The sequence below is a fragment of the Typopeltis vanoorti genome, chromosome 17 (genome assembly GCF_054136105.1).
Source record: "Typopeltis vanoorti isolate ZY-2024b chromosome 17, IOZ_Tvanoo_1.0, whole genome shotgun sequence".
In the NCBI taxonomy this organism is placed as follows: Eukaryota; Metazoa; Arthropoda; class Arachnida; order Uropygi; family Thelyphonidae; genus Typopeltis; species Typopeltis vanoorti.
This window is the reverse complement of record NC_143565.1, coordinates 30,791,668-30,815,078: the sequence shown is the minus strand read 5'-3', so window position 1 is coordinate 30,815,078 and position 23,411 is coordinate 30,791,668. Positions and strand designations below refer to the sequence as shown.

Here is a 23,411-nt window from a genome sequence, read left to right as displayed (position 1 = left end):
TGTGCCTATAATCCCACAGAAGGTTCTACTAATGTAGAAGTGGAGGAATTTTTTCAGGCTCTAGAGAAAGCAGCTGACACAATGAAAAAGGAAAAATTGGTCCTTGTTAGGGAACTAAATAGCAGAGTGAGAAATGATTGTTAGACATACAAAAATATTTTGGGAAAACTTGGAGAAAAGAGCAAAGCTAATAATAACAGCAAATACCTGTTGGATTTCTGTTCAGGACATGGACTGGTTATTACTAACACCATGTTCCAACATAAAAATGTGCACAAATTCACATGAAGAGAAGAGACAAGGAATAAGAAATGTCTCATTGACTATGTTATTGTTGACAGTGATGTTTTCTCCCTGGCGAAAGACACTAGAGAGTACAGAGGATTTGAAATTGGAAGTGATCACCATTTAGTCTTGAGCAGGATAAAGTTGAATTTCATATTGAAAAGAATAACATGTAAGAAAGTTTCAAAGCAACTAAAAGTTGAACACTACTCAGATGTGAACTGCAGACTAAAATGCAACAATATTATTCAAGAAAAAATGAAAGAGTTTGAGAACAGGAACCAAACCTTGAAGATTCAATGGCAAGCCCTGAAGAAAACATTGATTGATTCAGCCAGAGAGGCATGTGGTAAGGTTGTCTGCAAGCAGAGAAAAAAAATCAGAACTTCATGGTAGACACAGGAAGTGAAAGAGGCAATGAAAGAAAAGAAAACAGCATATCAAAAGTTCATGGCAAATAAGTCAGCTTTTGCTCTTAGAAAATACAGAGACAAATGTAAGAAAGCTAAACACTGTGTAAAACTAGCTAAACAAAAGTCATGGGAAGACTTTGGTAAGAACACAGAAAATTAATATCAAGAAGGTCACAAGATATTCTGGAGGTTGTTGAAAAAGCTCAGAAATAGAGGAAAGAGTGCTGTAAAAGGAATTAGACATGATAAAGTTGACATGAAAACTGGAGAAAAAGATATCCTGTACGTATGGAGTAATTACTTCAAAACATTCCTAAATGAAACAAGCAGTGATAGCACAGTGGTAAAAAACACTTAACGGGCATGCAGTCAGGAATACATAATCCATACCTGAAGTAGAAAAAGCCATCAAAAGTCTGATGAGATAGATATTCGACCAGAAATGCTCAAGTATGGAGGTATAAAAGTCTTACAGTGGCTGCACTGCATAGTTCAGAAAACCTGGACAGAGAGAAGAATTCCAGATGATTGGAGTAGAGCTCTCTTGTTTTTAACCTGGCATTAGTGAGGCAGTGGTGTCACAGTCATTTCTTTCTATATCTTTGTGGTCTGTGACATGTCATCTTACTAACGCTGGGTTAATATGATATTAGGAAAGAACTTGGAATTGTCAGCATCCAGGAATGCATTAGCAGAGTTAATCTCAGGTGGTATGGTCACTTAAACAGAATAGGAGAGGAAAGATTAGCAAAACAAATGTTCTTTGCCAGGTTGACAGGAAAAATACCCAGAGGAAGACCAAGATATAGGTGGATTGATACGGTAAAAAGTGCCTTAGAAGATAAAAATATAAGATCTGATAATGTTGGAGTTTTGAGAGGTAAAAGACTGACTTGGGGGAAAATTGTCGATATGAAGTTAGTACTGATGTAAATTTTGCATGTAGTACTATCATATCCTGTACACCCATTGAGGGTAACATTGCAGGAATTTGATGATGATGAATGAAAAAAGAATGAACACAAACAAATAACCCTACTGAATGCAGATGTTTTGTGGGCAATAGATGCAGAAGACATTCAAGCTAATGGGGGAACACCTGTTAGTCGAACATCTTCTGCATCTACCACCTGCTTTTTAGAGAAAAGGGGAGAACTCAATAGTCTGGTTTACGTGACATAACGCTCAGTACTACATCTACTCATAACGAAGCGAGACTCATATATATAAGGGCAGGGAGGTACTAGTGTTGTTGCATACATTAAATAAGAATTCACTACAGCAGAATTCTTATTTCTCCTTGAGACAGATGTCAAAGGAGTGTTCAGCTGAACTGGTTGTGTTCTTGACTTGGATGTATAACTTTAGTCTCAGCAGAGGGAAGATTCTACAGAAGTGAAAAGAATGTATGATAATCCTGTTGCACACAAGGATGATGCAAAGACTGGCCTGTTTAATAACCTTTTCGTATTTCTGCAGAGATAGTGAAGATTCTGGAAAAAGTTGCTGAGAGCACACATGGGGAAAAAATAATAATAAAGGCTGAAATACTACTTTGATAGAACAGCATGGATTTACTAAGGGAAGGTCATATTTAAATAACTTGTTCACATCTTATAAGAATATTACAGATGAGTTGCACAAAGGGAATGGATATATCTTATTGGATTTTGATATGGCTTAACAGGATACATCTTTGCAAAAATTTGAACGATATGGAACAAGATTATAAGATATTAGTCTGTAACAGAGAATGGCTGACAGGTATCAAAAAGTGGCATACAGGAGAGCGAGTGTCTTCAAGAAATAATGTGACCAGTGGTAAATCAATCTGTACATTTAAAACAGAGGAAAGAAGACATGTTTTCTGATAACAAAAAGACAGGAAAGGTAATTAGGGATGAGAATTACATACAGTGCTTACAAGAAAGATCAGAATAAGTTGGACAAATGAAGAAGGATACTAGTTCATTGTCAGTAAATGTCAAGTTATACAATTTGGTGTGACGAGATTGACAATCACATAGTATAATGGTTAGAAGGTGGAGTTCAAAGGTCATACAGCAGCAACTGAAATTCACAGAATAACAGCAATGCTGAAACAAACATACGACTTATAAACATATGTATACAGTGATGTATGTTTATCCACCATGGCAAGAAAGCAATTTGCCGTTCTGGCCAGAACTCTGATTGTTCTCAAAGTTTCTCTTCTACAATTTTTCTCAACCTCTTTTCAAGTATGCTTGTATAAATTTTACCTGGAACACTTAGAGACATTCCTCTGGAATTCTCAGCTTTATTCTCTTTTCTTTTTATTGATGGGAACTATAAAGAGTACTACTCCAATCATTTGGAATTAGACATTCTCATTAGGCCCTCTGAATTATGCACTGTAGCCACTGCATTATTTTTTATTTCCATATTTAAGCATTTCTGGTCAAATATCATTTACTCCAGCTACCTCTCCATATTTCAAGTTCTTGATGGTTTTTTCTACCTCAAGTATTGATATATACTCTTGTTTGCATTCCTCTTGAAAATTTTCTATTACTCACAGCTTGTTTCATTTAACAGTCATTCAAATCAATTACTTCAGGTGTCTAGGATACTGTCTTCAGTTTTCATGTCACCTTTATCATCTGATTCCTTGTATAGTACTCTTTCCTCCATTTCTAAATTTTTTCAGTTACCTCCAGAACATTTTGCCACCTACCTGATATTTATCTTCTATATTCTTACTGAACTCTTCCTATGACTTTTGTTTAGCTCTCTTAATTTTTCTCTGTATTCTTTTATGACATCTGCTGACTTAAAGAGCTAAGAAGTTAATTTTAATTTGTAAGATTTCTTCTTGTCCATAACTGCTTCTCTAACATCTTGTGTCCAGCATGGTGTCATAAAAGAATACAGAGAAAAATTCTCTGTATTCTTTTATGACATAATCCATATGTCATAAAATCAACTTCACCACATACCTCCCTAGCTGAATCAATCAATGGCATCTTCAGAGTTTGCCACTGAGACTCCAAAGTTTAGTTCTTTTTTTCAAATTGTTTCATTTTTAATTCAATTGTATTTATATAGTTGAGTCTGCAGTTTACCTGCAAAAGCTGTTTAACTTTGTTCTATTTAAAACTTTCTTACATACTGTTCTTTTCAATATGATATTCATCTTTATCCTATTTAGAACTAAGTGATGGTCATCTCCAATTTCAAATCTTTTGTACACGCTTGTATCCTGAACCAGAATGAAGATATCACTATCAACAGTGACAGTCAACAAGGCTTTTCTACACGTGAACTTGTGCACATCTTTATGTTGGAAAATGGTGTTAGTAATGGTTCTTTTGGTGTTTAAATCTCCAACAAGAACTGCTTTTTTCCATTTTCTTTTGTCAGCTACCTGCTCTAATGACACAGGAAAATTTCTCCACTTCTTTCATAGGAGAACCTTCTGTGTAACCACAGGCTGAAATAAATTTCATCGTCCATTTTCCCCATTTAAGTTTACCCACATACAAGGGGAGGGGGAGATCTGGAAAGTTCTGATAAACAGCTAAAATAAAAATGTTTTTCATATAAAAACTTTTTCATAAAAAAAAATTTTTTTTCATATAAAAATGTTTTTTCGGAAAATATCTTTTCTTTTAGGATATATAAGAAGACATAAAATTAATTTTTGTTCTAGGTGTTTATCAGAACTTTCCAGATCCCCTCGTAACTACTTAAAATTGCTTTCCAATCTAAAAGTTGATCTTTATGTTTGGTGTTGAATGCTATCACTACCCCTTCCTTTCATTGATGGTTATTGCCCCAAATATAATACCCTATACCAGAGTTTCTCAAACTGTGTTCCATAGAAGGTGAATAGGTGTTCCGTGCGAAGTTCTAAAATTTGTCATTTTAGTTTGACAAGCATTTTTCGTGAATAAATATTTTATAGCAGAAATATTCTGAGGAGAATAAAATTCGTGAATATGTCGAAAAGCTCAGACCCAGAACGCCTAATAACATCTGTGTATCATTAATTTTCACACATCGAAACCTTTCAACATTTGGGAGAGGGAATACCACTGTTTATGACGGGTCATAAAAATTGCCTGCAAGCAGATTATAACAATGGGTGGCATGTTCTCAAAACTGAACGAAATAACATCTGTGTTGCAAATATCAGTGACCAATCAGCAAGGAAGTATAAACAAAATTTTTCCACTGAAACTGAAGATCAAAGTAATCTGTATGCGATTCTCAAATCTATTAATACTAAATACTTTCTTCACAAGTTCGTATTGCAGTGCGTAAGTGCTTGTTCTGAAACCGGAGTGCCGTGATTTTTTTTTAAAAGTAATAGGAATACAGCTTTAAATTCTAAAGCTGTATTCCTATTAATAAAAGACAAGGCACTTTGTTTAATTTTGGTATTAAGAAATCTCTCATTGAAGGTGTTTGTGGAACAGATAGTGAGTCATCCACCTCAAGATTTCCAGGATGTACAAAAGGAAGGGAAAACTACCAGCACACAGGAGAAAAAGTCTGCATTCATTCGTAAGTACTTTTAATAATATTATAAATATATTTGGTGATCAGAATGGGATATGTCAATGAAAATCAGCACAAATTACCAATTAATTATTAATTAATACATTATCAAATAACCAAGATGTTTGGTGAAAATTTCAGGATTTGTGAAGTGTTCCGTCGTAGAAAAAGTTTGAGAAACCCTGCCCTATACTTATCTAGTAAGATCTCCTGTTTGTCTCAGAGTAATGCCAATTATGTCCATGTGAGACTTTTCCATATCTTCAAGTTCAATTTCCTTTCCATTAATACTGCTTATAATCAAATGTTAGTATAAACTAAAACATATTTGGTCATTTTATAATTAAAATACAAACTTATTTAATACTGACCATTCACAAACAAACTTACATTATAGCCTACCAGTTTCACCAGCAAACTGTCTGGCTCTTTCAAGGCGTTTATGGAAAGACATAAAAACTAGTAAATGCAAATTGAAAGGAACATAAAAAACGTAAACCAACTAGTAGCTAATAGTTTATATTAGTTTAGTTTATAGTTTATTAGTAGTTTAAATCAGAAGAGGAGGATACACAGACTGAACTCTCGCTAATAGTCAACACATTATCACAAAATGGACATCCTCCAAACATCATCAAAAAATATCTATACAATGACAACCCCAGACAAGAAGAATCACGCTCCCAGCACATTTCTACTGTAGTGATCCCTTTCATCAAGTCAATTTCTTATCAAATAGCCAGAATACTAAGAGCCTACAACAACATCAGAGTGGTCTTCAAGTCAACCACCAGCATCAGACAAGTTTTAGGATCCCCAAAGGATAAGGTGCCATTCTACAAATATCCAGGAGTATATTACATTCCTTGCTTCTGTGGTCTTGTCTACATCGGACAAACTTCACGGAGTTTAGAAATCAGACAAAAAGAACATGTTGGTGATGTAAACCACAACAGAAGTATCTCTTCCTTAGCACATTATTTCTGTACGTCTAATCACACGATAGAGTTGCAAAACAGCTCCATGCCATATCTGGATGACGACTACAGACATCGTTTATTCAAGGAAGCCACAATAGTGTTAATAACTAGCAGAAACTTCAACAGAAATCAGGGTGCAATCCTAAACAGTTCGTGGAAAAACCTGGTCCTCTCTCTTTCTAAATCAATCTGAACTACAGCTAGCCAGTAATCACATTACACGTTTACAACAAACACGCATGCATGATAATGATCCTCTCTGTCACGCGAACGTGTAACCTTAGCTACTAGTTGGTTTACAACGTTTTATATGTTCCTTTCAATTTGCATTTACTAGTTTTTATGTCTTTCTGTAAACGCCTTGAAAAAGCCAGACAGTTTGCTGGCGAAACTGGTAGGCTATAATGTAAGTTTGTTTGTAAGCAGTCAGTATTAAATAAGTTTGTATTTCAAATGTTAGTATCTTCAGTTCTTCTGCCGTTGAGTTTCTCTTCTGAGTGATAGGCCAGAGTTTGTTCCAGTAGTTGATTTTCACTGTTTGCCCTGATTAAAAAACAGTAGGGGCCTTGTTTAACCAGGCAATACCCCAGCCAGCAAGAAATCATGATCGTGTTCAACTATCATATGTATTTATGGTTTAAACCAACAGAAAGTACAATTTGGTCAGCTAAGTCCCAAATTACCAGCCAATTCATGTTTGTTCATAAAGGGATACATACACAATGTGAAAGTGAGGATTATTGGACATTAGGTCAAAATCTCCAGTTGGTTCTCTACATTCCTTAAAGGTGATGTGGAGGTCTCCTTCCTAGTTGTTTGGCTTTGAGCCATAAGCTTTAAAGGTCAAATAAACAGAATATTACAAACATAAGCTTAAGTGTCAGTTGTTATGAATAACAGTGCTTCGTGATATGAATAACACCAGAGGAAAATAATAAATTATCAAAAGTAATATTTCACTGAATTTCCTACCAGCATCCTCAGAGTACGAAAAATTACAAATGTGGTACGCACACAAGTACTTAATTAAAGGTTCTGCAATATTGTAAGCATCACAAATACATTTACCTATATTCTCATATCTGTCAATGTCACGTCTGATACCAGAATATCTCCAGGCAGAAAAATTCCAATATATCCTTACAATATTATCACTCAGTAACAACTATTTTACTTGTTTCTCTTCTTGCTATTGCTTTCTGCTGCTCATAAGCTTGCTGACCGTATTTCTCTTTACATACCCATTTATATATCATTAAGTTGCAGAACTTTTTCTGCAACTTAATGATGCTATACTGCTCACCCATCTAATTACTATCTGATTCATCCTTCTGATTATGGGTACACACAGTCTGATACTACTTTCTTCAAACACTTTGACAAAGTGAGGAGCCAGCTAGAGCAGTTTCTCATATGGTTTGTAATTCTACATATACTGCTGCTGAAGTGAAAATTTGCATTCCTTCCATCATATGTTATCTCAGGTAATTATCTCTTTGCAACTGTAGAAATTCTGGTTTCATGTTAAAATTTCATGTTACACGGGATAAAATTACACTGCCAAAATTACACATAGATAAAAATACACTAAGAAAAAATTACACAAATTTGAATATTCACACTGAAGTTTTTCACTTTAGTTTTTAAATTTTTATGATGAATTTTATATTTATTTTCAGATAAGAGTTCCGTTAATTTTGTAATACTTTATAAGACCTACCTGTTGACTTTAATTCGATTAAAATATTATTGGTATTTTGTTGTCAAATTAAACACAAACTTTCTTAATATTGCAAAAATTACTTTTATTTTAAAAAATAATAAAAAAAAAAAAAAAACACCAAGTCATATAAGCTATACAACGTAAAAAATCCAATCGTCTATTAGAGTCATAATTTTGTACAACATTTGAAATACGTTGTTTTAACGAAATGTATCTACGACGTCCTGGGTTTCGTTGACCAGATAAATGCCGCAAATAGTTTGTATGTTGTAAAGAGATAATTCTTTAACAATGTTATCCAAAAATTTCCAAACAGTTGGATGGGAACACTGAAAGAGCGACTGAAGTCCATAGTGCCATCCTTCGATACAATTTGTAGTTCTAGCTATACAGTTGGCTGCAGAGTGTCCATGGTTCCAAGTAGAAATATTGAATAGAAGTTGTCTATAAGTGCCGTTCCTGAGCTGTCGACCTTGAATATATGTACGTTCGAAGTAAAGGAGAACTTGCTCGATTTGTTCATTATATTCGTCTAAATTAGAGAACAGAGTAGCAACTTCTAAAAATGTTTCTAACACATCTTCTTCTGGTGAAAGTGCAAGTGATTGTAACAATTTAATGTGTACTACAAATGATGATTGGATTCATATAGAGATTTTAGTCCACATTCATTTACTTTGCATATAATAGATTGTGATAAGTGGAAAAAGCAGCCACTAATTTCGATGTTTTTAAACACGGTATGGAAAGCATTCATTGCTGCTGTTTCAAAATCGGTCAAAATTTTTCATGGTTGAGCTTGAGGAATTTTCTCCAGTAACATGTTCAGCATCTTCACGTATATTTCTTCCTTTTTCCCTGGTAGAAGAGCCAGTAGACAAGGTAAAACAACGCCTGAATCATATTGGACATGGATACTGTATAACTGATAATATATTTCTGGAACCACTGTAAATGTACCATCTGCTAGCCAAAAATCTTTAACTTCAAGTTGATCTAGAAGAGTCTTGTGACCAATTAGTATTATACATTCTGGATCTTCTGCCCCATAATCATGAATAATCCATTTAGAGTACTTCTCTGGCATTTCAAAATTTTTTGTTATCTGGATTTGATGGAATGTTTCTGCTTGTTTTAGCTTTGGATCTATTTAATTGCCTCGTCATGGAGCTCTTCTTCGGTAGGCACATTTTTAATCCATCTGATACAGTCACTAAACTGTTAGCTATAATTGCACAAGCCATTGCGCCTGGATTCGACATTTTTCTTTTCATTTGATTTGCAAGTTGACGAGCTTCAGATTCAAAAGTCCTATTAACATGACAGTGTTCTGAAGACTCATGGATAATCTTATTGTCTCTGGTAGGGAGCAGCGATCGACAATGTAAAGTTCTCAACTTTGCACAACGGCAATGAATAGTTCCGATAGCAGTTTCACGGTGACGAACAAACGCTAATCCTTTGTAAATTATAATTTGACCACCTTTATTACTAATGTTGTACTCAAAATCAGCCATGGGTAAATTAAAAATTAATTTTAAAAAATTAATCACGAAATTTATTATGTCGCATATTATACACTAGTTGTATTACGAGTCACTAAACTAGAACTGAAGAATGCAAGACAAAAATTTACTTATATACCTTCACCCAAACAATTCTTAGAAATTCTTGAGCAGTTCATGGTGATTAACAATTGTCGAATGGTTTTTACCTTAGGAAATTATTCCATTGTAAATCTGAGGTAAGTACTAATTAGGGTAGCTAATCACTACATCATTTTGAGTTTCCAACTCAACCACCTTCCTAATCCTCTTGCCCAAATCTGCACTAATGATTTACTCCTTGTTAGTTATAAATTTGGTACAGTTTTTGGTAAATTTTATTTTATGTGTAATTTCTTACTTGTGTATTTTTTCCTTTTAATTTTTTTCTTAGTATATTTTTATACTATGTGTAATTTTGTCCTAGTGTAATTTTTGCAGCGCAATTTTATCCCGTGTAATTTTTTCCTGTGTAATTTTGTCCTGACACGATATCCCTCCCTGTAACCATTCCTCTTTCCAATCTGTCCTGCAGATGAAGAATCCATAATAATTACTCATCCTGCACTCATGCTAATTTGCATATGCATGCCATCCACATTCTTCCTTGTATCCTCCTGGCCTATAGCAGCAACCATGTATTTCATCTCATTGGTCCATCATAACACATAACCTGAAATACACTGCTCTCGGAAGTTCTGTAATCCTGATGCACTTCTTTTTGACTTCCATTCTTCTGCTATCATTAGCAACCACCCCTCCCATCCTGTTCTTTATATCAATCTGAAAATACTATATTCCTTACATTCTATCCCTATGACTACATTCATCAACCAAAATATCACTAGTACCTATAACTTTTGGCCAAACTAGGCTGATCAAAGCCAAAATCTCCTCCCCTTATTTCAAATACTTCTAGCAATTAGTATACATAATGTTATATTGATCATCCTCAATTTGAAACTTGAGGAGCCACATTTAGCATCATATAATCATTCTTCCACTCACTTACCCACCTACCTATAGATGCCTACATCCACACTTGTCTATATCCCTAAATTCATAGTTTCCATGAATGTACTTCCAAACTATTAGAACAATACTTTCACGAACAACCTAACTCTGAAAATCCTCTTCAAATGCAAACCATCAGCCTTATATAATTCCTTTCATCCAAAACGTTCACTCCACATAACCCCAAACTTTACACCATTCCTTGTGCACAGCTTATGCATTGACTCATTTGTGTCTCTCACACCATAGCAACAGTCAGGCCCACAATCTTTACTCTTTCATATCTTCTTGCATACTACAATTTTCATCTGCCAGATCATTTGTACTTGCCAAAATAATCTCTTTTATGCATCCTAACATTTCAATCACTACTGCACTCCACTAAGGAAACCATCTTATCATAGTCTACATACAACACTACTTTCACACATTTCTTTCTTGTTTTGTCTCTCTCTCTCCAAACAATTTTAATTCTCTGCTTTCCAAAATCATTTTACAGTTTCCTAATCTGCCATGATAACTCTTCTCCCCATTTTTGTTCCATGATCTCTTACAAGATTTTAGTCTCACATGAGAAGAATGAAATTGAATTTATTGAGCTGTTACAAGACAACTTCCTCAAGCAGCATGTGACAGAAGGAACTCTAGGTCAAAACAGTTGAGACCTTTGACTGCAATATTAGTAACAATTTTCCATGTGGCAGTGAATTAAAAAAGAATGAAATAATTTATTGAGTTGTTGCAAGACAAACTTCCTCAAGCAGTGTGACAGAAGGAACTAGAGGTCAAAGAGTGTTAGATCTAGTTATAGTGTGTATGTGGGGGGGGGGGTTAAATTAATGACTTAACTATTCTGCCTTCTGTTGGTGATGGTGATCATGTGGTACTCATTTGGGAAGTGGCTAAGTTTGTGAATGTTCCATTCAGAAAAGGTTACATGCTGAACTACAAAGCAGGAAATTATGACCCGAGAGATACGCTGGGTTCTGTGCCACAGTATCTCTTATTTGATGGGAAGGATATTGACAGTGCATGGGAAGTTTTTGAAAAAACATACTTAAATGATGCGATATCAGAATGTGTCCCTAGAGTTCAAAGAATAAATAGAGTAGACGTGAAATGGATGTATCATTAATTAAGCAAGAGATTCCTTTCACATCATCTTAAAAAGATGATGTGAAAGGAATATTGTGTGCATAAGGATGATGTCAGTTATGAAAATTATAAGCAGCAGGCCAGAAGAGTTACAAGTGTTGTACAGAAAGCTAAGTCAGAGAGTATGAAAAGAAATTGGCTCTGCAAGTTAAAGCATCAAAAGAATTCTATCATTATGCTGCAAGTAAAATGAAAGTATGAATTTGAAAGAATAACTACTGCAGGTTGTATCCAGGTGACTGATGCAGAAGTGATTGTTCAACTAATGAGCAGTCAACTTGCTAAACTTGCAGCCAATTTGCTAAAAGCTATGCAACACTGAGCTCCCCGCTACCTCTTCTCTGTGTATGAGGAAACTCGAATAGATGAGGAGGTACGAGAGCTGTTGCACAAAATGAATAAGAATTCTACAATAGGAACTGATGAGATATCAGCACGGATGCTAAAAGAGTATTCAGCTGAACTGGCAATTCTCTTGATCAGGCTATATAATTTGAGTCTCAGAACAGGGAAGATTCCACAGGAGTGAAAAGAATGTATAGTAATCACGAGTGGCGGTGAAGATTTTGGAAAAATTGGTTAGGGCTCGCATTCAAGAAATGGGTTGACAGAGAATCTCTACTTTGCAATGAACAGTATGAATTTATTAAGGGAAGGTCGCATTTTAGCAACTTTCTCACATTCTATAATAATATTACCACTGAGACGAGGGGAATGGATACTTTGGAATTTTGCCAAGGCTTTTGACAGAATACAGCATAGAATACTGTTGCATAAATTGGAGAATATGGAATTGGATTATAAACTATTGGCATGGATAAGAGGATGTCTGACTGACAGATATCAAAAAGTGGTATATGAGAGGTGTGAATCTGCAAGATTCAAGGTAACCAGTGGTGTGCCTCATGGATCAGTCCTTGGTCCATTTTATTCAATCTATAGATTAATGACATTGGGAAGGATCCGACATGTAACATACAGCTATTTGCTGATGATGCAAAGATAGGTAGGATAATCAGGAGTGCTGCTGATATGCAGTACTTGCAGAATGATTTGAATAGGCTGGAATTATGGGCATGAAATTGGCCGTCATTTCAATGTTAAAGTCATGCACTTTGATATCCAATGTCACATTATATTGGTGGGATTATGCTTAAAGAAACTGATGAGGCTAGGGATCTTAGAATTTTAGTGGACAGGAATTGAAGTTCAAGGGTCATATAGCAAAAACTGCAAATACAACTCAGAGAATAATTGCAATACTGAAAAGAATCTTGACATGTAAAGAGAAGAAAGTCATTTTGCCTTTTTACGAGGCTCTGATAAGACCTCACTTGAACTATTACATGAAGGGTCTGGTCTCCTGGTTTCCATGGCAATTCTGGTACAGTGGAGAGCAAGCAAAGGAGTGTGTCAAAAATGATATCAGGATTGTGGAATACAGATTATGAAGACATTGAGAATTTGTAGGCTGCAGACATTAATAAACAAGAGAAAGAGGAGTGATATGATTGAGACTTACGAGCTTCTGAAAGGGTTATACAAAATTTCAGTAGATGAAATTTTTCATTTTATAGAGGGTGGAGAAATGACGTGAAGGCATCCATGGAAGTTGAGAATGAATGTTGCCAAAAAGGTGGTTAGGGCTAGATTCCTATAATCGTAAACAAAAGAAATAATAAATTAGTCAAATAACAAAATATCTATAAAAGGTCCACAATTCCTTCACTTCTTACAATTCATCCCTGTATCTCCTATTCTCATACTTAAATTGTACATGCAATATCACATGCTATTATAAAAATAAATTGCCTCATCTTTTATCTTTTAATCTCTAGAAAAAAAATTTTAATATGCATTTTGCTTTTTTTTTTTTTAATTCAATTCAAAAATTATTTTGCAAAACACATTTGTAATGAACTAGACAATCCTACAACATGTATATTCCATAAAATAATAATAAAATGATGAAAGTAACTATCAAAAGGCATAACTGATAACACTGGATTTATCATGACAGTTGCATGATAAATTGTCTTGGGAACAAAATTGTAAAGTGTGTGAAAAATAGATCCACTTTTATTGAAGAAGTACTGTTTGGTACATTTGTCATAAAAAAAAAAAATCTAGAAAATAGAATCAATAACAAATGTTTAGCAAAAATAAAAGCCTGAAATTAGTGAAAATTAAAACATGTTTAAAATGGTTTATGAAAATTAACTGATTACTGTCACAAGCAAGATCTAATGAAATATAATCAATATTTTTTTTTAATTAAAAAAATAAAGAGCCAAAAGTCACTTCGGTGATGCAAATTTATAAAAATTAAGTGGATATTAAATCAGCATTATTTCAAAGCCGAATATAGAAAACTTTGGTCAAATTTCATACAAAACTTTTAGTTTCTATATTCAGCTTTGAAATAATGGTGGATTTAATATCCACTTAATTTTTATAAATTTGCATCACCGAAGTGAAGCCTTTTGGCTCTTTATTTTAGCAAATACGTTTTATGCACCAACCGAGAGTTTGCTTACGAAAAATGCATCTCTCTGATGTTTCAAGTTTCTTAGTACTGAGAGTTTTTGCCTGGTCTCTGATGATAACCAACCAGTTTGAAACAGCTGTCAGGCCAGTGAAACTTTTTCAAAATGGACCAATAGGAGGGGAATACATGGACACTTGGCCATAGCGATCATCTCTCCTATAAGGTCCAGCTAGGGCAACTCGTAAAAATCAGCAAATGTATTCCCATAAGCTCTCTGGTCAAATTTCATACGAAACTTTTATAGTTTCTACATTTGCCTTTGAAATAATGATGGATTTAATATCCACTTAAATTTTTAGAAATAATCAATATTTATGTTGTTGCAAATGCTGTTTGCTATCAGCTTTCTGAAACTGCTTTCTAGTGATTGTTAGAATTGAAGTCTCAAGTATCATTACAAATGATACTTATTTTTCATGCAAAATCAAGCCTTGATTTCAATTCAGGATTCCATGACTTTTGTATATTCCTTAAAATTTATCACAGAAATTTTGTTTCAAGTATGAAAAGTAGTAATAAGTTGCTCCACATTTGCTGATGAGGCACAGTTAAACCTGATTTCTCCTTGCTTTTATCAGTTATTGCTATACTGTTCACTTTCCCTAAGCTTCTAATATCTCCAGTCTGACCCATGTAATGCTTTCCACTGGAAGGATTGCATGAAATTTTAAAGATTAGAAACAGTGAACATTACAGCAATGTAACTCAAAATAAAAGAGGTCAAAATTTAATCACAAATGTCTCGCCTTCAAACTATACCATGGAGTGGAACACGGTTACTATGCCATACTTAAAATTTCTCATGCAGTTTTTAAAAATTGAAGTTATTCACTGAGATGAAACCTTTAACAAATAATGAAACTTGATTTTGCACAATTTATGCAAGTACTGATCAAATCTTGTAATACTCAAGACTTTAATTATTTGAATTACCAGAAAACAATGCAAGAAAGATGATATCAAACATAGCAATCAATACAAGACTTGGATTTTCCATAGTTTCTGTTGCAAACAATTCTTGGTATACAACAAAACCATCTTGGACTTTTCAATATCCACGCGAGATTAATGTGTTAGAGGTTCTGCAACCTCTAGTATGTAGGAATGCTATTTGGGGAAGAATAGGGGCTGATCCAGAAGTATTAAATATATTCATATCAAATAATAATGCAAGAAAGGTCCTAAATACAAGATGCAAGGATACACTCTAATAGTTCCAGTAACAGTTCCAATTGCCATTAGGTGCAATTCATCATCCCAAGCAAGTGCTGTTGGCCTGTGAGGAAATCCATGTGGAACAGTCTGTAAAGAATGTTTTACTAAATCAATCAATAAATCAAATACAAGTTGTTTTTTTAATACACATGAATCAAGAAAAATATAATGAAACCAGTATTATTGCAAAAATCAAATAAAATCCAACTTATTTTATAAAACAAGTGGTACACCAATAAGTAAATAAATAATGCTAGACTAAGTGGATAACATCTGTCTGCCTGGTGGCCAAGCGATAGCATACCTAACTCTCCAACCAATGGTTGGATGGTTCTATACATTAAAGATGCCAAGAAATTATATTCCTGGTTTCATCCTTTATCCAAGTGTAACCAAACAAAGTTTGGGATGAAGTCACTTCACGACTGAGCTACTTGTATATAGAGGCTAATGACTTCACATCAATTGCCTTAGTATCCCATAATGCAAACAACATATCCTTAAGAACATGCATAATGCTAAGCATTATGGGAAGGGTCACTACCTAGACCAGTTCCGACCCTTTTTGAGGTCTCAAAATAATGTAATACCAAGGTTGAAGTAATGAAGAAGTCATTTCCATATATAAGTAGACAAAAGGTGTCACACCTTATTACTAAAACACTCCATATTTTAGACAACTGATTTGAAGTCATTAGCCTCTATATACAAGTAGCCCAGTCATGAAGTGACTTCACGTGCAACTTGGATAAAGGATGAAACCAAGAATATAATAATTTCTCGGCATCTTTAATTTATAGCATAACCAAGTGAAAAAACTTTCAAAGTCTGGCGGTTCTGTTAGCACAGACATTTGAGAATATCTTCAGATAGGAGATGAAATGAATCTATCTAAAGATCACTGTCCTGCTATTGGAGACTTCAAGTGGCTTGAAAAGTCACCACTGATCCTTGATAAAAAATAAATACAATGAATTCCTATTGTCCAATGATGACCATTAAATAGAAATCTTCGCTATATTTTCAGAATTCTTAATTATTTTTTTTTTAAACTTAAAAATCTGGTCTTGATAAGTCTCAGTTTGCTAAAATCCAGCTTGTTGTTACATCTTTCCTAGAACACTCAGAAAGGAAATCCTATAATTTTCTCATTTAGTTCTATTTTATATATATATATATATATAAATAAATAAATAAAAGCTATACCATCTGGAGTAGAGTTTCTCATTACACCATGTGACCAATCCTTCCGAATTATTCAGAATGAATAATCACGAGAAACTTTTTTTTTAATCAACTCAATGATAAAAGCCTGTAATGCAACAGTGCAGAATGCAAGTAAGGAGAACTTATCTATTTTTGAACAGTTAGAAGTTTGTCCTTGGGAAAGTGGCATGAGGAAAGCTGTACCAATGAAGAGATATGGAATAAAAGAACTGAATAAGAAGTTGATTGTCATTTTGAAGCTATGTATTGATAATGACCAGCAGCCATTGTGTATTTTCATGCTCAGAAGAAAGTGGAAGAGTTCAACATGCTTAGAAGAAAGTGGCAAATCAACACTCACGAAAACTTATATAAGATATAAGGCAAAAATAGAATATGTATGGGAAAGTGACAGGAGAGGGTTTGCGAAGTTGGACAGATTTAGGTAGTGTTTAGGAGTCACCTGTAAGGACATCAAATGTATTGGAAGATGAGGAAGTTATCAACATGCTAGGAAAAGCTAGATGTGCAAATCAGTCCAAGAAGAGATGCCTGATCTAGACAAAAAAAAAAAAAAATCTGAACATTATCAAGCCTATGGGAAAGTGAAAAAATGTGACTAATCTTATATGAAATAAAACTGTTGTTAAGAGTTCCAGTATAAGGACCACAAAACTAATCGTCATCAGCCATATTCTGTCCACTGTTAGATGAAGGTCTTCCAAAGTTTTCAATTCAGTCCTATCTTAAGATTTTCTGTGCCACTCAGTTCCAGTCATCTCTAATCCCATCCTCCTGCCATCTTGTCTTCCTGTAGCTCTCTTTCCATCTGAGATACCAGTCAGATATAAACTCTGTTCAATTTTCAGTGTTACTTTTTGTAATATGACCTACTCATTGCCATTTGGATCTTGCTGTTATGTCTTTCACCATAGTCTTAGCTCTGACTTAAGTACTGCTTTCTACCTTGAATAGTAATACCAAACAGTGATCTTTCCATTTTTCTCTGAGTGATCCTTAACTTGGTCAATTTTTTAGTCAAAGTCCACATTTCACTTCCCTATGTCATGACCAGAAGTATGTAATTGTCAAACATTTTTATTTTAAGGCAAATGCATAGATCTTCTGAGTACTTCACAGTGTATTCTAAAGATTTTCCAACCAAGTTGAATTCTACACATAATTTTTCTTCACAGACTCCTTTTACTGTCCTAGGTAAACATAAGAGATTACTATATCAATTTCTCAGTGTCCAGTATGTACTAGCTTTTTTTTGTTATGTATTTATTTATATATTAGTTTCTTTCTTTTTTTACTTTCTGCATTCAATTCATCAATCATTTCTTGAAGTTCTACAGAGCTTCCTAAAAGAACAATACATATTCTGTTGTATTGTCAGCAAATAGTAGGCAATTTAATTCTTTCCCATTTACTATTGTAAAAATAATCATAAATTTTCAATTATGAATCTTTTGACAATTTTTTCTTTGTTAGCATATTATTAGTTTTGATTTCGGAACACGTATGACTGGCACTTGCAATGTGCCCATTACTGATTTGTAAAAATCAAATAAAGCATTTGAAATGGATGTACTTACTAAATTCTGATAGTTTGTAATAATTGAGTCTTCTTTATTGTATTTCACAATTGTTAACTGTTGAGATACTTGTGTTTTGTGAAGACATTCTGTTTACCCTAACAAAGACAACGTGCCAGCCATTAGCACATAACTTCTCGATTGCCATTTACGTGAAGTGTGCATGCTCACCGAGGAGTTTGATGGATGATTGATAGCTGACAGAGAGAGCATTCAGTGTGAGTAACAAGGAAAACAAGTAGAGAGAGAGAGAATGAAAATTTGAGAAAGGCAACCAGAGAATTTGTTCTTAGGAAGTTTAAGTTTTTTACATGACAGATGAGAGAATATTAATAGAAGATTCGAAAAAGGAATCTCAGCACTGTGAATCATTAAACTGGAAGAGCTGAGACTGTCAACAAGTGTTTAGAAAATAAAAGAAGATATTTGGAGTTGGCATTCTAATTCAATGTTCGAGGAAATGCTGAGTGAAAAGTTTCATCTTCTGTCTTAAGGACACTGAATCTATTTGTTATTCTACTAGAAAAAAAGTGACAGAATTAGTAAAATCTGGAACTGTGAAGTGGCTTAACATGAAGAGCTCTACTTAGATATCTTGTAGTAGAAGAAACTTCTTTCTCTGGTACAAAAACTGGTAATTTGTGCATCAAATTGAACTGCAAGAGGTAAGAATATTTATACTCCAGTGAAACAGTTGGAATGATTGAAAGAGTCTTATGCTAAATAAGGAATTTAAAAAAAAAAAAGATTCCATAGAACTAAAGAGGTACTACTATATTTTCAGGAAAAAGCCTAACAAGAAAACTGACTGATGAACATTTTGCTGATGTGTAAACAAAGTTATAGTCTGGTAGATGTGATTAAGTATATGTTAAACAAACCAGTTACAGAAAGAGTCAAGAATGAATGACTGTATTCTTTTAAGATAAGGAGATATCTAAAGTGTACACTTATTTTGAAGACCTTGGATCCAATTAATTTTGTAATTATTTATGTAAATTTTATTTAAAATGTATACATTGTTTTAGTTTCATTAAATGTATTTTTTTTTTTTAATTTGGTACTCGAGTTAATAATTTTCTGGATTCTAAAAAAAATATTTAAAAGTCATTGCACCAATCGAAATGAAATCTTGTGTTATTACTTAACACTTGGTGGTGTAAAATAAACTCTTTACAGAGACAGTAAAGAATTAAAATAAACAGTATTATAATTCCTCTATTTTTCCATTCCAAATTTTTTAAAATTTCTTCTAAGGCTGTTGTAAATAATTTAGAAAAAACAGCATCTCGCTGTCCATTTTTTTTTTTTTTTTTTTTGTTAGAGCTTCTAAAATAGCTAACATTGAGATTGAATCAAATTCCTCTTCAAAATCAATAAAAGCCAGACATAAAAGGTTTTTAATGAGCTTGTTCTGAAGGTTAGCATAAATCTAGTTCTGTATGCATAAAGAATGGCTTAAGTGTCATTCGTTATTCATAATAATGCTTAATGAATTGACTACATCCTCTTGAACATCCTAGAGTGTATAAAAGTTCCTGGTGGCTACAGTTTGGCCTACTTTAGACAGATAACATTCACCTTGAACACAAAAATACATCCAAGATCATCTGCGTGGCAAGTCAAGATTGGCAGACCATGCTCTGGATACTCCTTCACAAAGGATCAGATGGAAAGAAACATAGGTCTTAGAGATTGTTTTAGTATCAGCTGTGAAACACTCTTCCTCTCCTGACCTCAACTAGTATGATTGCATTAATTTACCAAAGATCTGGGTGAGTATTGTTTTAAGACTCCATAGCCAGACTTCTTTAACTTGATGGTTATCTGACTCCTAGAGGGTGCCATGTAAGGACATTAGTTCTGTTTTAAGTTACAATTTAAACTGTTTTTCACAATTACTTAGTCCAGTGCTGTGCGCCTATCAGAGTTCTGCTCTGATAAATGTTGGATAGAAAACTAGTGAAATATTAGCGAGTTTAATAAGTATTTTTCCTCTTGTTGTTTATACCTTTAAGCATTATAATGACTAGTTGTTTTGTATTCTGTTACTAATGATTTTTGTAAAAATTTTGTATATTGTTGATTGAGAGTGGGGAGTAATTTTTAATATCTTCTCTCTCTTTCTTTTTGTAAAAACTACAATGAGAATAGCATTATTCCAACTCATTGGTATTCTCTTCTGTCTTAGGCAGGATGAATACATTTTACTTAGTCATGACTGGTGCACCACCAGTCATGACTATTCACTACTCATTGCATAATGAACTAAAACATTAGGGCATATTTCTTCTTCATTTGAAGTATGCTAATTTTGTTTTTCATACTAGTTTAAGTTTTAAGAATATAATTCAGCATAGGATTACATTCTTCTTATAATCTGTACTCCCATTATTTTTAAGGACTATTATATTTTGTCCTATAGACAACTCTTCTTACTTCTTTCAGACTCAGTGTTTTCTGCTTCTGAATTTTCTTGTTCTGAAGTTTCTAATGTTTTGTGCCATCCTTTTCTTCACAGTTTTACACAGCTCAAAGAATTCTATTCTACTTGTCTAAATCTCTTTTCATCTCTTTTCTCTTTCTAAGAAGATTTAGGGTTTCTTTGGATAACTTTCTTTTTTTTTGTTAATTCCAATCTCTCTCTGGCATTATTTAGTACATTCATAATCCATGTTATAAATTTTCTTCTCTCTCTTTTTGAAAGAACTGCTCCCCCCCGATTGGTAAATTAATAGAGATAATTAATCAGTTTCTTTCTATCTTCCCCATTTTTTGTTGATAATTTTTGATCTTACAAATCTATGATCACTGTATTGAAACAACTGATTATATCTGTCTTGGACAATATATTTTCTGTTACTTAAAATATAATATATTTTATTAAACACCTCCATTTGAACTTGACCATGTCCAATTCTTATCTTTTTAAGAAAGTATTCATTATGTAGACACTTCTATTTTCAGCAAATTCCATTTCCATTCCTCTAGCCAAGTTCATATTTTCCAACTGCTAAACTCTCTTTCATCAAAATCAAATCCTAACATTGAGCTTGAAAACATACTATGACTTCTAACAGCCATTTACAATATCAAATCTCATTGGAACAGAAGCAACGGTGGAAAATAGTTTAACAATGGATGCATAATGGCATATGTGTTTAGCAGGAATATACTGTTAAATACTGTTGCATTTAACAACATGATTTGCATTGTATCCAAGGTTTGCATGCACAACATTTCTGATGACTAGACTTGATTTAGGATGACACCTTAGTTTTTTCTGCGATGCACGTATGCATGTAGCATTTCTCAAGCTTCCTTCAGAGAGGCTACCTACACTTGAATTTTATGACAAAGGAGTGATGTGCTGGTGTAGCATTATCGTTTTTTACTGCAGTACAGGATGACCTTTGTTGGTTGAGGTGTATGACAGGCTATACTAGATTTGTGCTTTCTCTCTTCCAGATCTTTCAAAATGTTCTGACATGCAGATCTCTCTGAACCATTCTGTTTGTCTTATATAGCAAATGCCTCATGAAGCAGACAAGGGATGGATGGGTGAGATGGCTTAAGAGGAATGTAAAAATTAGGAGATCTTATATAGAGGTTGTGAAGGCTACGTGTATATCGTGCTATCAAAGCATTTTAGGAACTTTCTCTTGCATTCTGGATATTAAAAAGGGTTACAGCATCTTTGTAATTCCATCTGCTGGAAGATCTTAATCATTTTGTACCTATATCCATTTTCAGATGAAGCTTGCTTTGGTATTTAAGTTCTTGATGATTGTAGAGGTGCTTTACACTATCTCCTAGCATTTTAATTATTCCTTTGAGTTAGGTGTTGGTGAGATATCTTTTACTTAAAGACATCTTTCAGTGAAGGCAAGCTCTCTATGCACCAAATAAATGAGTGTTCTTGTCTGGGATATCTAGGAGTATGTCAAGAAAAAGTCCTATTGTTTCAAATTAAAGATTGAAATTTGTGTGTTGATGTAAGCTGTTCAGGTAGTTCTTGAATTCTTCTAGCTGTTTCGTTAAATCTGGCCAAATGATGAATATGTCATCTGCATAATGTAACTAACTTTTGGATTTCTGATGATTTTATTTTAAATGAATTTTTTTAAAAACAAATTAACTAGAAGCAAAGACAGGTGAGACTACAGCGAGACCCTATCATTCATAGTATTTTCTTCAAATTAGAAGAAAAAGTAGAATGCCAACTAGTGGAAAAGATTCTAGAATAGCAATCCTAGAATTCTTTAATTTCTTCTAAACATACAAGGATTGTTTATATCCTCCTAAACTACCTTCAACAACCTTAAAAGGGTGGGAGGGGGAGTAATAAAATCCATTGTCTGTGTGCTATATATTACTCAGGACAAATAGAACAGTCGAGAGAGATCAGAATATATGAAAGATATGGAAAAGAGAAAACAAACCTGGTATTAGCCTATCATACCACCTACAAAGGTCACCCCATACTATAAAAAAAATGCTACACACTTAGCATAACCGCTTTCTCGGAAAATTCAAGAATCTTTAGAAATGTCAGGCACATCCACTTAGTGCAATAAAAACCAAGTTGGTCATCTATATAAGTGAGAAAAAACTGAAGTCAAGAAGTTAGCCTTATCCCTGAGTAATGTTACAATGGTAATCTGGATATGAGAACTTCCTAACATCAGCATGGAAAGAAGAAAGACAGACAATGAAAAGGAAGAAAAGAAGTTGCACCATAGCCATGGTATGGATAGAAAGCTCAGCTACTATGTTAGAAGGAAGCAAGTTTTCTACACTAGACCCTTTCAAATTCAAATAAAAAAAAAAAGCAATGCATAGACTGAATGAAAAATTTTTTTTTTTTCACTTGCACCCTTTGAGATATTGCTTAATATTTAACTGCTTTGGCACAATCGGTGAGGATTACTTTGTGTGTTGAGACTTAAGTGCCAGGAGGACATCATGTTGGAGGCTTAATGGTATTATCAGCACTAGGAAAGGATTAAAAACTAATTTTAATTTTTTAAAGTAAAGAGCCAAAAGGCTTCAGTTTGGCAATGCAAAAATTATAAAAATCAAGTGGATATTAGATCCAGCATGGTGGTCTGCGCTAGGGTGACTCATAAATGCTGGCGGGTGTATTCCCGTAAGCTCTCTGGTCAACTTATTTTTTTATGAAACTTTC

The 23,411-nt window shown here is 33.9% G+C and overlaps 1 protein-coding gene across 4 annotated transcripts in view; it reads right to left on the bottom strand.

The window, feature by feature from the left end:
- The window catches only part of l(2)gl (LLGL domain-containing protein l(2)gl), a 437,582-nt gene that overhangs the window by 361,244 nt on the left and 52,927 nt on the right, over positions 1-23,411 (bottom strand). For all 4 annotated transcript variants that reach the window (XM_090407678.1, XM_090407677.1, XM_090407680.1 and 1 more), the window contains exon 3: positions 15,409-15,506. In XM_090407678.1, the coding sequence (XP_090263804.1) occupies positions 15,409-15,506 (98 nt within the window). The remainder of the gene's footprint in view (positions 1-15,408; positions 15,507-23,411) is intronic.